The 15,845-nt window shown below is 36.8% G+C and overlaps 1 protein-coding gene across 8 annotated transcripts in view; it reads left to right on the top strand.

Moving 5' to 3' along the window:
- Positions 1-951: 951 nt before the first annotated feature.
- The window catches only part of PPP1R12B (protein phosphatase 1 regulatory subunit 12B), a 243,147-nt gene continuing 228,253 nt past the window's right edge, over positions 952-15,845 (top strand). For all 8 annotated transcript variants that reach the window (XM_051998636.1, XM_051998633.1, XM_051998634.1 and 5 more), the window contains exon 1: positions 952-1,250. In XM_051998636.1, the coding sequence (XP_051854596.1) occupies positions 957-1,250 (294 nt within the window). In that variant the 5' untranslated portion in view covers positions 952-956. The remainder of the gene's footprint in view (positions 1,251-15,845) is intronic.

The following is a 15,845-nucleotide window of genomic DNA, read 5'->3' as shown; positions in this document are numbered from 1 at the left end:
AGAATATCTACCGTTGGATTAAAAATAGACATTTATGTGTTGTGATATATGGATGAATGAATGAATGGATGGAGAGATAGATAAGGGCAGTGTGGTATAGTCGATAGAGAGCTGCCCTCTCTTGAGGAAGTCGGGAAGACGTGGATTCAGATTCTGTCTTTGACACACACTGGTTATGCGAATCTAGGTAAAAATCATCCAGCCTCTCCAGGACTCAGGAAGCTGCAAGATTGCAGAGATGGGGCTGAGCTGAGTTGGTAGGGGGGAGGCCTCCACATCCAGAACCTCCCTGTGTCAATGTAATTACAGGTCGGATCCCTCTTTGCCCCGCCCCCTCATTACTATATTGTCTATAATGTTAAAACGTTATTCAGGAAACCTCTATTTTTTCACGTAATCTATGCTTTACTTTCCTGTTCTGGATAAAAAGGAGCAGAAGATTGCTTCTTTCCCACTTCCAAGAGAGAACATAAAAGTAATAGGATCGGTAGTAAAATAACGCTTACAGTGAACTACAACTCCCAAAACACCACGAGGAAAAGGCTGACACCTTCCCGCCTCCCCCCTTCCCACCTCCCCGCCTCCCCCGGTTCTGTCCCAGAGATGGTTGGAGTATTTGGAACACTTCGGGGCAAAGGTGACCCTGTTGGGTACCGCGGCGAGGAAAAAAGCCAACTGGTTACCGCCTCTTTTGCGATGCATGCAGGGATTTGTAGTTCTCAGTCGAGCAGCAAGGGCTTCGTAGATTAGCACTGGATACTACATATTCCATGATGTTCCTCGGTCCGGGCAGCGCCTGCGTATTGAAGCTGGGGGGAGTAGAGCGGGCGGCGCTGGCGGCGGGAGGAGTAAAGATGGCTGCGCGGGGGTCTCCGCCTTCTGCTCCCGGTTGAATCGCTGGGAGGGCGGCGGCGGTGACTGGGCTAGCAGCAGCGGCGGCAGCCGGGACCGGGGCCATGGCAGAGCTGGAACACCTGGGTGGGAAGCGGGCCGAGTCAGCGCGGGTGCGGCGGGCCGAGCAACTACGGCGCTGGCGAGGCTCGCTGACGGAGCAGGAGTCGGCGGAGCGGCGGGGCTCCGGACGGCAGCTGCCTTCGTCCCGCCGCGGGGGGCCTCGGGTCCGCTTTGAGGACGGGGCCGTCTTCTTGGCAGCTTGCTCCAGCGGGGACACGGATGAAGTGAAGCGGCTGCTCGCCCGGGGAGCCGACATCAACACGGTCAACGTCGACGGGCTGACAGCCCTGCACCAGGTAAACCGGGGCACCTGCGAGCCTCCTGACGCCCTCCCCCTTAAGGCTAGCGCCCCAGTCCAGCGGGACAGGGACCACTGTCCCCATGGGGCTGATCTGTATGTCTCCTTTTGAGCGGCCACCTCTTGCCAACCAAAGAGCGCCCCAGCTCCTCATGCACCACCCTCGGGACCAGTGTCATTCACTGCCCAGGTGTGTCTCAGCATTGTGTACTGCCCCGCGCCCCTCGACACCCCCTCTCCCCCCAAGCTGTCTGAGGCGCCAGTGTTTGTGCCCACGGCGCCACCCTTTCGGTGATTCAGTTTCACTTCTGCTGGGTTACCATTCCCAGGAGCAGTATTACATAGGTGTCTAGTCAATGTCACTCGTCTGATGCCACTTATAGAAAGGCTCCCTGTCTGTGCTGCCCCCTATAGAATAGCTGAGATCATTTCAGAGCAAGCCCCTCAGGACAGTCTCACCTGCCAGCAGCTCTGCCGAAGCCTCTCTTGTTTTGCTGACTCGTGACGGGGCTCAGCCACAGCGTCCTACCAGATTAGGAGCTCCTTGAACATTGCTGGGACCCATAAGTCCCCTATAGACATTGTTACTAAACTTTATCTTGCATAGAACCCTCTTTTTTTTTTTTTTTAAATCCCTGAATTCATTGTTACCAATGCTTTGTTTCCTCCAAAGCACAACCAGTGTGTGACTTGGGTGCTGTCCATCATGGGAGACCTTACTGTCACTTATGTCCTCTGTCACATATAAAATGACCTCTCTGCTTCTCAGTGTAGGAAACGCAGAGTTCATAATACTGTATAAGGCCTCCTGTAGAAGTCCTGTAATCTATATGTAGTTCTATTTATGTGGAGTTTTGGAGGCATTGACAGTTTGGTACTTTTGGTAATAACACCTTTCTTACTCCTGTTTATGCAATGCTTCTTTATAATGTTAAGGATAACTAATTTTATTTTTCAAATATTATTTCGTCAATTTGGTGAGCTAGTAGCTCATTCATTATATCTTTCTCATTTCTTTTCCTCTCACCAAAGTCCACAATCTGGGCAAAGTAAATATGATTATCATTAATGTCTACTTAGACATGATTCAACAAATATTTAGGGAATCAGAATTCCCTAAATAATACTGTCCAGTAGTTTAAGTTCAGCAATCTTTTATCATGTATGTAGGTGTAGAGTGGTTAAAGGACTATACATTCATTCATATTTACTTCCATTAATCTATATACGAGAGACTTTGTACCACTATATCAGTGCCCCTGTATCACTGAGAATGTGAAAATTGAGACAGAAACTCAGATCAACATATATGCTTTAGTTTTATTTCTCTTTGGAACTCCTTGGGAGATATTTGGTGTCCAGGAGGATTCTTGTTTTGTAGACCTATTTTGGATGGGAAGGAGACATCTAGAAAAGAGTCATCCAGATATTTCTTGGTGGAAAGAGAAACCTTTCCTATTTCCTTTTCAACACATAATTGATTCAATCATAGCATCACAGAAAGTTTTCTCAGTGTAATGATTTTGTTTTTTCTAAAGTGACTACTAGTCACTTTGCCCCATATTTCTATTATACTTAATTTTATCATAACACACTAGGAATAGCCATCCTACTCATTGATTGCTATCCTTCCAAAGAAGGTTCTTTTTGCCTGATAAATGCCCTATGATTGTTTCCTTAGTCCTTTATAATCTCTCTTTGTACACTCTAAAGTGTAATACCTGTCATATTTGTCATAACTAACAAATAGCTTTACAGTTAGTATCCCCTGGAAGCATGACTATAGTGGGATTAAAGTTGTGAAATTTTGTTTTCTTTACATCTGCTAATCCCAAAGTTGGAGTTTCTTGTATCATCAATAGGGTCAACAGTGAGCCCAACTAAGTAAGTCATAGTACCAATTTATACTGGAAAGAGCTCAGCTAATAATTTAGGGCCGGTTAAAGGCTTTGAGGTCAAAACAGCCTCCTATTGAGGAGGCTTTCTCTTTGTTAACATTTAGACAAGGGGCCTTTATTGGCACAGGCACTCATTTGTAAGTCAGTTTCCGGCAAAGTAACATTATGTCTCTCCATGGTCTGAATCACTCTCAAGGTAAACAGAAGATTATTTTAAAAATGCAGGTCAAGGGCAGCCAGAAATTGAACAACTTGCTTTTCAGACGGATCCTTTTCTGATAAAGTGGAGAATGATGATAATTATCTGGATAAATCAGTTTAAAAAAAGCACTGTTTATTCATTAGTTATACAGCAGATTTGACTTTAATTATCTAGATAATGCTTCCTTTCTGACTTTTTTTTTTTTTGTCTTAGAGGTCTAGCCAAATGTAGCAGTATCTGTAACCTCTCATCTTGGTGTATTAGAAGGAAGCCACCTTAAAGAATTTCTCTACTTTGAATTTCCTTCGATGTGTTTCCTCTTTGTCCTACAAGGTCACAGCAGGTTTTTTTTATTCCACATGGTAGTAGTTTTTTGTAGGTGTTGTCTTGGTACTTCTGATTTACTCTTCTTGGCAATCTTTACTAAGGCCACAAAGTATCTGAGTCCAAGATAACAAGCACTAGGAAAACTATTAATGTAACTTGAAATGGGTAGGAATGGAAAACACCTCAAAGGTTAAACATATTGTTACTAAAGCATAGAAACTTGATGCTCTATTTAAGATAGTATGAATTGTAACTATAAAGGTCTTTCAAAAAATATCATTTCAAATAACCACTTGCTTAAGTTAAGTAGATACTTCATACATGCAAAACAATTATTATTAGTTAAATTACTTATATATTTCCTGGGGGAGATTAGGTTGGTAATTACTCATGGGCTAGCAAATTTGGAGCATATTTTTTGGCAAAACTAAAAGATAACATCCTATATAAAAGTCTTCACATTGTGACTCTTAAGAGATGTGGGTTTTTGGATTGGACACCGTATTTACAAAATTATTAGTCTGCAGTGACTGGGCAAGTGATTATCCTGGGAAAATAGATAGTAAATTCTGCTGAATGCCAGACTTAGATATAGGACAGAATGTTTCCTTATTTCTAGAAGGGCTGGATCTGAGGGGAGCAGTTGGCGATTTGCAATAATCCATTTCCATCTCTGGGCCTGCCAGGAGGTCCAATCCAGTCATGTGACTCCCTATACAAACTTAAAAACCCTCATAACCTAACTACAGCTTATTTTTTTTTTTAGTGACACTATATTGTCTTCTTCTAGCACTTCTTAAACTGATCTTTAAATTTTTTTTATTTTCTTTTTTTTTTTTTATTATAGCTTATTATATACAAAACATATGCATGGGTAATTTTTCAGCATTGACCTTTGCAAAAACTTCTGTTTCAACTTTTCTTTTTTTTTCCCTCCACCCCCTCCCCTAGATGGCAGGTAGTCCCATACATGTTAAACATATTGACCTTCTTACTGGCCTCACTTATATACAACAACATTCCATCTGCTGTCCTTTGCATGGGCAAGCCCCCTTTCTTGGAATTCAATCTCTTCTTACCTCCATCTCTTAGAATTCCTCTTTCTTTCCAAACTGTGCTCAAGCTCACTGATCCTCCAATTGTTAGTGCCCTACCTTTATGATTTTTATTTTGTGTATATTCTTCATATAGTTACAAATATTAGACTCCATTAGAATATAAGCTCCTTGAGGACTTTCCTTTCTTCTTTCCTTCCTCTCTCCCTCCTTCCCTTCCTCCTTCCTTCCTTCTTCTTTCTTTCCTCGCTTCCTCTCTCTCTCTATCTCCAGCACCAAGCATGATATTGGTTCAGATTAAGCACTTGCTAAATGCAGCTTCATTGATTTTTGAATTCACTTACATTAAAATTGTTTTTAATAATTCTAGGTTTTCAGTTTAGATAGGAATAGTCAGTCCTTCAGTCATCCCTATATTCAAATGGACCTAATTTCCTTATCAATGATTGACATATTAGATTTATTCTAATTTAGTTTACAGCCCACAGATTATTAATCTCTAAGATCATCATTTAAACAAGCCCTTTCTATTTATTTTGTTTTTTTTTTAAATGCCTTTTGATATACTACAGTCATTCCCTGAAACTCTCCATTTCTCATTGACTTCTTCATTGAAATAAAAACAGTTCAGCAAAATTGATCAACACAGAGCTGTCTGTTAGTACATACAGCAATCTTATCCCTCTGCTTTTCTGTCTAGAATAGGAAAATGAGTTTCATCATCTGGCCTTCACCACTAAGATTTGTCATTATGTTTAATCTGAAGTCAGCTACCTTTTAAAGCTGTTTTTACATACATTATTTTAGTCTTTATGCATATTATTTTTTTTTAGTCAACAAATAATTATTAAGTACTTACATTTGACCTGACACTAAAGAAAGACCGTTCTTGCCCTCAAGGAGCTTATATTGTCATGGGGAAAGCAAACACATAAATAAATAACTGAAAATTGGTTGTGGTGGAAAAGTAGGTACCCTTGGTATTGAGACTCATTGGTTGTTTGGTTAATAGGGAGTGACTGCTTTAGGATCTTTCCCCAAATAGAGACACTAGGAAAAGCTCATAATTGGTGGAAGGGGCCACACAAGAATGGATACAGAAGATAGGTGAGTTGTAGCAATGTATTTTGGAGAACACTTTATTTTACAATTACAATTTATAATTTTTTACAATTTACAATGTTTTACAATTACAATTACAAAATATTGCTTTACAATATGTAGAAACATTTATTTTCTTTTCTGGTATGCATAGGGTCTTTTCTTTAATCTGAACTTTTCTTCATCTTTTTTTTTTTTTTCCCTGGGAATGCAAGCCAGCAACTTCTTATTGAGGATTCATTCCCATCATTGAGTAATTAGTTTGTAGTTAAGTTGTTCAGAGTCCATCTTCTGGTTTTTCCTTCTTCAGTACGGGGTCACAATTCATTTAGGTCTTTCTACATAACTCTAAATTCCTTGTATTTGTCACTTATGATGGTAGAATAGTATTCCATTGCATTTATATATTAGCTTGCCTGGCAATTGTGCTGCTGATAAACACTCCCTTTTATTTTCATTTTTTACAACTGCAAGAGTGCTGCTAGAAGTATTCCAAGATATATGGGTACATATAAATATGTGTATACATCAGTAGCAGACTTGCTGGATCAAACAATACTAAACAAATTATTCACTTTCCTGGCATAATTCTAAATGATTTTTCCAGAGGGTTGCACTAACAGCTCCACCAACAGTATATTATTTATACATTATATATATTAATTTTTCTATAGACCAGGGATTCTTAATCTTTTTTGCATTATGGACATCTTTGGTATGCTGGTGAACCTTCTAAACCCCTTCTCAGAAGAGTGGGTTTTAAAAATTATTATTGTAGCTTTTTATTTGCAAATTATATGCATGGGGAATTTTACAGCATTGACAATTGCCAAACCTTTTGTTCCAATTTTTCCCCTCCTTCTCCCCATCCTCTCCCCCAGATGGCAGGTTGACCAATACATGTTAAATATGTTAAAGTATAAATTAAATACAATATTAGTGTACATGTCCAAACAGTTATTTTGCTGTACAAAAAGTATTGGACTTTGAAATAGTGTACTATTAGCCTGTGAAGGAAATAAAAAATAAATTAAAAAAAGGACAAAAATATAAGGATTGGGAATTCTATGTAGTGGTTTATAGTCATCTCCCAGAGTTCTTTCGCGGGGTGTAGCTGGTTCAGTTTATTACTGCTATATTGGAACTAATTTGGTTCACCTCATTGTTGAAGATGGCCACGTCCATCAGAATTGATCATCATATAGTATTGTTGTTGAAGTGTATAATGATCTCCTGGTTCTGTTCATTTCACTCAGCATCAGTTCATGTAAGTCTCTCCAAACCTTTCTGAAATCATCCTGTTGGTCATTTCTTACAGAACAATAATATTCCATAATATTCATATACCACAATTTATTCAGCCATTCTCCAATTGATGGGCATCCACTCAGTTTCCAGTTTCTGGCCAGTACAAAGAGGGCTGCCATAAATATTCTTAAACATACAGGTCCCTTTCCCTTCAGAAGAGTGTTTTTAAAGCGTAACACAAAATATCTAAGATTACAAAAAAAATCAATTGCATCAAAATATAGCTAGCAAACTATTTTCCAAAGTTCATTGACCCCAGGTTAAAAATTCTTGGGTGTATAGGACCTTCTAGCCTTGTGTTTCCATCTTTCATCATTGTCTGATGAGCTTGGGAGAAACAAAATTTGATTAATTTGATTTTTTTTTTTTAACTAGGGATTTGGCTCATTTTTACAAAGTTGTTAATTTGCAATTTTCCCTCCCTCTCTCCTTTCCTGTTTTCCTCTCTCTTTCCCTCCCTTCCTTTCTTCCTTCCAAAGTGGTTATATTCTTTGATCATCACTTGAAATGATCCTCATGCAGATGAGGAAATTTGGGCTAAGAGAAATTTAAGAGATTGGCTCAATGTCACAGCACGTGACTGTTGGGGCTAGTATTGGAACTCAGGGCTCTTTTCATTTCACACCATGCTTTGTGTGAAATTACTCTTAATTAATCTGAAATTAAATTGACCCTGGCCATGGAAGGGAGATGAGCAAATAGCCACAGAGAACTTCAGTTCTGGGCTTGGAGGTAAGAAGACTTGGGTTAAATTTAGCTGCAGGAACTAACTCCAGGCAAGTCATTCTTCCTTTGCCTCAATTTCTTAAACTGTAAAATAGGGGTAATATCAGTTTCTCTCCCAGGATTATAAAGATCTGATGAGACAATATTTGTAAAGCACTTGTGCCCAGTTCCTGGCACACAATTTATACTTGCTCTCTTTTCTTTCTTCCAGTGAGGCTAAAGTCATTATAAACTTGAAGACCATTATAATTATGTTTACTTAAGTAGGAGACAGTTAACTTGCATGTTGAAATAAAAATATTTATCTCTATTTCTTCTCCACTGCCACTATAAACAAAAGTGGTACTCACTCCAGATCATCACAATCATATTAACTTAATTTACATGATGCTTTAAAGTTTATAACTTGTTTCTTTTCTTTACATTAATTCTGTTAACTAGTGCAAATAGTATCCCTATTTTGTATGTAAGGTTTGAGGCACTAAGGGTTAAATGACTTCCCCAGGTCACATAGTTAAGTAAATATCAAAAGAGAGATGCAAACTCAGGTTCTCAGGTATCCTTTTATTTTTTTAAATTCAATTTTATTTTCTTTTTAATTTGAAATTTTCTTCTACCTCCTCCTTCCCACACTGAGAAAGCAAGAAAGTTGAAACCATTACAAACATGTCTCATCAGGCAAAACAGATTCTTTCATTAACCATGTTGGTATTCTTTCCGCTATACCATGTTTCCATCTTGTAACCATATAATTGAAACTCCAGTCAATTTTGCTCACTCTGGCATTTTTCCTTAGTGCCAGGATACAGGAAAAATAAAGTGTTCTAAGTGGAGATCCTTTTGGCTCCTTTCTAATAGCAGGGCCAGAAAAGCATTGACTCAGTCTCTCTCTCCTTTTTGGTTTTTATGTTTGTTTGTTTGTTTTTTGTTGTTGTTGGGTTTTTTTTTGGGGGGGTGGAGGGTGGAGAGTTGTAGTATATTGGATATCTGGCTCCTTTTTTTGGCTTGATGATTAAACCCCATATTTCCAGATCTTGGATTTTAGAGCAGAGCTAACATTGGATACAGGGCATTTTGTTTTTGAGATGGTAACTATGAATGATTTTTCTCTGCCTGGATTTTCTTTCTAGCCAAATTCTTGCTCTTTATTAGTAAAGTTCTATTAAATAGCTGTGTTACCATACTAGTTTGTGGAATTTTCTTTTTGAGCATTTTAAAAATAGTTAATATATGTTATTTACTTTTTTTGTAGTTTAATTGTAATTCGGATAATCAGGGGACTAGGCTAAATGACTTTTTCAGGTTTCTTTTAGTGGTTTGAGTTTTAAACTTGGAATAGCTTTTCATATTAAATCTTTAACAATAGAGATGAGGTGTTAGGTGTTTTTTATGTTACTTAAGAGTCTATTCATTAACTGCTGTTGACTCTCTGCTGATAATCAGATTCTTCCTTTCAATTCAGATCTTTTCTTTCAGGTTTTTTCCTTTTCATCTTCCCTAAAGACACTACAATTGTATGGTCTTGCTGTTCAGTTAGCCAATTAGTCAATGAACACATATTAAGGAGGAGATGTATCAGAGTTGATGTGATCTTGTAGGAAGAATAATTTCTGAAGACAAAGATGGCATCCAGGAGAACACCCAGATGGGAAATAATGCTGTTTGAGTTGTTTTCCCAGTTGTAATGATAGGTTGTGATGATCTTCTTTCATCCAGCACCTTCCGTGACTAGTATCACATAATGAGCTGATTGATCATTACTTCAGGAATAGAATAAAGCTAACTGAGGATTTTTGAACAGCCGTGAACTTCTGTGCTTGTCACAGGACTGTGGGTCTAAATTATTGTTTGTTAAAGGCTGTGTTATGGCACTTCCAGACTAATTTTTTAAAAGTCTTCATTCTTTTATTTCAATTGGCCTTCTTCCTCCCCACCCCCCCAACAAAGGCTTATTACTTTCCTTGTGTACTTTGCTTAATGGTTGGTACCCATCCAGAAAAGATAAGGAACATCTTGGGAATCAAATCTTCTGGATTGTGAGTTACTTGAGATTTATGGCCTGGGTTTGATTTAAAGATGTGGAAGTGTTTCTCTTTCCATATCCTATAGCCAGTCAACATTAGTTAAGAAGTGATAAGTGGTGTTTATAGTCAGTAAATCAAATAAGCTTTTATTATGTGACTAAAATTGTGCTGAACACTTAGGGGTTAGAAAATATATAAATGAACAAGTCTTTGTTCTCACAAAACTTGCAATTGTGTGTGTATGTATGTATGTATATGTCTGTTTAGAGGGAGAGAGAAAAGGAGAAGGAAAAAAAGTAGGTGTCCATAACTAAGGGTAGTAAACCACAGCAATTGTGGGGTTAAACTGTAGTACTAAAAGGATTGATAATGAACCCTTAGTGTTTTAATAAGTGATACAGGGGGAAAAAAGATTTAATGATGTAAGAAATAAAATGGAGACTTTGAATCCAAAGGATACTTATTTGCTTTGGGCTATAAATATTGTTTGTTTTATTTTCTTTGCTTTTTAAAGTATTTCTCGATTCTGACCTTAGAAACTTGATCAGAGAAGTAGATGAAAGTCTTGTGAAGTTTTACATTTTACTTTTTTGGTATGAAGTTTAAACAGGAATTTGTGGTTTGCTTTCAGTTTTGTTAAACCTTAGAATAAAATTCTTCAACATTTTAGTTATAACCATTTAAAATAGATTATTTACAGGTGGTTGTGGGATAAGGATGTGCAGGATTTTGATGACAGTTGTATCATCAGTAAGTTACATTTAAGTATATAACATGACAATTCAAAACACTAGAATCTCATAATTTACTTTTAAGGGAATATCATTAACAATGCCTTACATTTGCATATAGCATTATAGCTTTCACATCAGACCATCAATAAATATTTATCAAATGCCTGTTGTGTGCCAGGTACTGTACTAAGTGCTGGGGATACAAAAAAAAAAAAAAGTCAAAAAACCAGCCTCTCCCCTTATAGACCTCAAAAACTAGTAAGAGTGACAAGGTGCAAGCAAGTATATACAAAGCAAGCTACATATTAGGTAGATAAACAGTAATTAATAAAGAGGAAACAGTAGAATTAAGGCAGGTTGGGAAAGGTAGTAGGAGAGATGGGCTCATTTCATTTTATCATTCCATCCACACTCTGAGCCTGTGAGGTAGGCAGAGGAAGGATTGTCAAGTCCATCATACAGAACAAGAAACAGGCTTGCCTAAGGGCTGGTAGGGAGCCAATTAGCTGCATATCTGATTCCAGCTCTTAGGTTTTCAGTCTCCTCATTTTATATTCTTTTTATTCTACTACTTTCAAGGTACCTTCATTTATATGGTGCTTTCATAGACATAACAGGAAGGTAGTGTGAACAGTGGAAAAAAGCAGTACATATAGAGTCAGAAGAAATAGGTACTTACTTATGTGACCTTAGACAGGCACATCACCCTTCTGGGGCTCACTTTTCTTATCTGTAAAATAAAGAGATTGTCTTAGATCGTTTCCAAGGTTCCTTTGAGATCTAAAATCTATGATCTCCTGATTTTATTAGAAAAGTGATGCTATCTTATATATATTTCCATGATGTTTTGAATTATATTTACATCCTTGGTTAAGTATATTTGCTCATATAGTTGAAGTTGTAATGAATTACTTTTTAATGAGTTTTAATAAATTAAATTTACTCAAAACTGTTTAATTGCTTTCACGGACACTTGATGTTAGATGAAGTGACATAATAGGGGACAGTTCCAGAATAGTGTTATAAATGGGTTGAGGAAGCTAGGTTATGGCTGAATAATTTTACAGTAGAATTTTACATATTTGTCTTGGAGTATAAACATTATCTTTTAAATTTAATTTTGATTTTATTTTAATTCTCAGTTACATGTAAACACATTTTTAATATTCATTTAAAAAATTTTTTAATTCCAAATCCACTCTCTTTCTCTTATATCTCTCCCCTCCATGAGAAAGTAAACAATTTAATATAGATTATACATGTGTACTCAGGCAAAAGACTTGGACATTAGCTTTGTTGCAAAAGAAAACACAGAATAAAAAAACAAGAATAATTAAATAAAGTTTGCTTCAATTTGTATTCATGTACCATCACTTCTTTCTTGAGGTGGATAGCATTTTTCTTTTCTTTCTTTCTTTTTGTTTTTAATAATTATTACTTTTTATTGACAGGACCCATGCCAGGGTAATTTTTTACAACATTATCCCTTGCACTCCTGTTCCGATTTTTACCCTCCCTCCCTCCACCCCCTCCCCTAGATGGCAAGCAGTCCTATACATGTTAAATATGTCAGAGTTTTGGATAGCGTTTTTCATCATGATTCCTTCAGAATTGTCTATCATCATCTTATTGCTAAAAATAAATAAGTCCTTCATAGTTGATCATTGTACAATGTTGTTGTGCAACATTCTTCCTCATTCTGTTCATTTCACTTTTCATATAATTAAAATTATTAACATAGTTATAAAATCACGCTAGTCAGGTTTTCCTTTTTAAAATTGTTTTCTTATTGAACATAAATAGCTCAGTTTAATAACTGTTTAATACCAGGTCAAAAATCTGACATTTAGTCTGGTAAGAATTGATAGTAAGAGCCTAGATTAGTCCAAGACAGATTTCAATAATTGAATATCATAAATTGAATACTATTGTCAAATCATTCTTCCTTTTAAAAGAAATTCAGTGAAGTAATTTTGAATCAAAGAAATTAATAAAATTAAGTACCAATCCATTCAAAGGAAGGGTGTCTTTTAAATAAATGCCAATAATGCTTAACATCAACCATTTCTGATACACTGGAAACTTTGTGTTGTGTTCAATTATGCCTACTTTGGGAATAAAATATTCTATACTATTGTATAGCATATATATATATCCCAGGCCTATGAATGTTCCATGTTCAGTGCTCAATAATTACTTATTGATGATTATGAAAATTAGACTGGGACTTCTTAGGAGTTTTGTTCATTTATGTTGTCCTATGTGGGAGAACTACAAGAAATTGTAGGAGTGTCACTGAGTGAAGGATTATAGTTGTTGGATTTGAAGCTTGGAAGGAATGTTTGGAAAGGGGCCTTGAGTTTAAAATGATCTTATGGTAGGGTTAAAAAGATAATAAACATCTTTTGACATGCTGGGTTTGATAGGCGAAAACTCTTTCTGTATGTGTATGCTTGTGTGTATAGTATTAATCTTTGTTGTGGTGCTTTTCATCAGTGTGGATAGTATCCAATGTTGAAGCCCTCTCCACTAATGTAGATATGTGACATGTCTATAACTTATCCGATAAAACCAGTAATGTCTTAGAATTTAAGCTTAAGTGTTTTTGTCTCTTAGTGAATAAAAGAAACTCTCCCTACCACAGCACGTTCCTCTTGATGAAATTGGCATATATATATGGAAAAAACCATCATTATTGTTTAAAACTATATATGATTGTACACAGTGACAGCAAGGTTATGTGATGATCAATTGTGATGGACTTGACTCTTCTCAGCAGTGTGGTGATCCAAGACAATTACAATAGACTTGGATGGGAAATGCTATTCACATCCAGAGAGAGAATTGCAGAGACTGCATATAGTTTGAAGCATAGCATGTTTTAAAAAACTTTTTGTTTGTTTGTTTGTTCTTGGTCTTTTCTCCTTTTGATCTGATTCTTTTTGCATAATATGACAAATAAGAAAATAGGTTTAAAAGCATTACACTTGTTTAACCTACATCAGATTGCTTGTCTTGGGGATGAGGGAAGTGAGGAAAGGAGAGGGGAAAAAAATTTAGAACTCAAAATCCTACAAAAATGAATGTTGAAAACTATGTGAGTTTGGAGAAATAAAATACTATTTAAAAAGCTCTATGTAAAATAAAATAATCTTATTACCAACATTTTAGTTTTCATTTTAAACATTTTAAATTTGTATTTCTTATATAGTATCTCTTAATCTTCAAGCTGGAAGATCATTAGTTACTGACATTTTTATCAGTGCTTAGATGAAGACTTAAGTGATATGCTTATCAGATTTGTTCATGACATAAACTTGGAAGGAGGGACCAATATATTGAATGACAGAATCAGGATCCAGAAAGATTTTGACATGCTGAGTCTGTTGGAGAAAAATGCATGTACATATGTGTCTATCTCCAGCAATAAAATTGTTGTCTTTGGGTATTTCTATTCGAATGCACAGCATATGTCTAATGAGATAAAATAAAACCATGCCCAGTAAGCATGGTGGAGCAGTAGGAAAATCTCTGGCCCTAGCTCTAGAGAACCTGGGACCAGTTCTTCCCTTTGACACTTAATCCCTATAGGACCTTGGGCAAATTACTGAAGTTTTATGGATCTCGATTTGGTATCTTTAAAATGAGGAAATGATCTTGATGGTCTCTGAGGTCCCTTCTGGATGTGTGATCCTGTGACAGTCAGTGTGGGGAAATCTAAGGTAACAAGTTAACAAAATGTCCCTGCAGCCAGTTCTTACTGTATAGTCACCCAAATGGGCTACTTTTCTAGATTAGGTGTTTGTGATACAAAGGAGCAAGGAGGAGGGTTAATTTTTGGTTCCTCAGAGGACTTTAATTACAATCACTTAGGCTTGTCTGACATATAATACACCCTAGATTTTTGAGAGCAGATTTCACAGAGTTCAGAGAAAGGATAGGTTGGATCTAGTGGCTTAAAATTATTTCACAGGGTTCAGAGAAAGGATAGGTTGGATCTAGTGGTTTAAAATTATTTCACAGGGTTCAGAGAAAGGTCTAGTGCTTTAAAATCCCACAGAAAAAAAGCAGCCATAAAGAATAGGAAGAATAAAACTTTGAAGAAGCAACAAAAAGCTTGGATGAAAAAGAGACGAGACCAATATACAGGGATCTCACCAAAAATTGAATATTTTAAAAATCTCTTATCAAAGGTAACTGAAGATGTGTTCAAAAGTCTGATGTGATGCTTTTAGAAAATCATCAGGAATTGCAAAATCATGCTAAAGTTCGAAATTTACTAAGTGTCTTTGGAAGCTGAAGGCAACAAAAAGTACTTTGACTTTTTGTTGTTGTTATAGAAGGTACTTTCATTGGTATAAAAAACTTCATTGAGTAAAACTCTTCCCAATGCAGATCAGTACCCATCTTTTTGTTGCCTTGAGGGTGTAAAGAAATGGTGATTGGCTCAGGTTTACACACTGGGTATGTGTATCAGAGAGAGAAAAATGTGGATTGATTTGTGGATTCGATAATAGTACAGTTTAAGTAAGTACAAGATTGTTTGAACAGGTGAGACCAAAAGTCATTAATGGATTGGTGAAGGGAATATGAAATATATGGGGAGTTCTCTAGTGGAGTGCTCTAGGGAACTGTCCTTGACTTTATGCTGTTTCTCATTTTTGTCAGTTGATTTGGATGAAGGCACAGAAGGCATGCTTGTCAAATTTACAGTTGTTGTAAGCCTAGAAGGGAAAGCCAATATGTTGGATTACAGAGTCAGGATGCAAAAACATCTTGATAGATTAGAACCTAATAATGTTAAATGTAATAGGGCTAAAGGCAAGGTCCTGCACTTGTGTTTAAAAATGCATTAACTTCTTTAGTACAGCACAGGGAAGACATAACTAGGACAAGTTTATGTGGAAAAGATATGGTATTTTTAGTGAATTGTGAGGTTAATTGGAGTCAACAGTGTAATGTAGCCAAAAAAGTCAGCAGCATCTTAGACTGATTTAAGAGAGGCAGATTGTCCAGAATGAGATAGGGGATGATTCTCCTGATAGTCTCTGTTTAAGTTACATGAAAGGTATTGTATTCAAGCTAGAGAATCAGGTTTTGGGAAGGTTGTGTTTGTCTAGAGAGTGTTTTGGAGAGGGTGACAAGGAATTGAAGGGCCTTGAGACTATCTCATATTCTGCATTGGTTGAAGGAAGTAGGAAGGACTTGAGGGTAAAGA

This window comes from Antechinus flavipes, chromosome 4 (assembly GCF_016432865.1).
Source record: "Antechinus flavipes isolate AdamAnt ecotype Samford, QLD, Australia chromosome 4, AdamAnt_v2, whole genome shotgun sequence".
Classification (NCBI taxonomy): Eukaryota; Metazoa; Chordata; class Mammalia; order Dasyuromorphia; family Dasyuridae; genus Antechinus; species Antechinus flavipes.
Note: the sequence above shows the minus strand (reverse complement) of the source record. Positions and strands in the feature narration are given on the sequence as shown.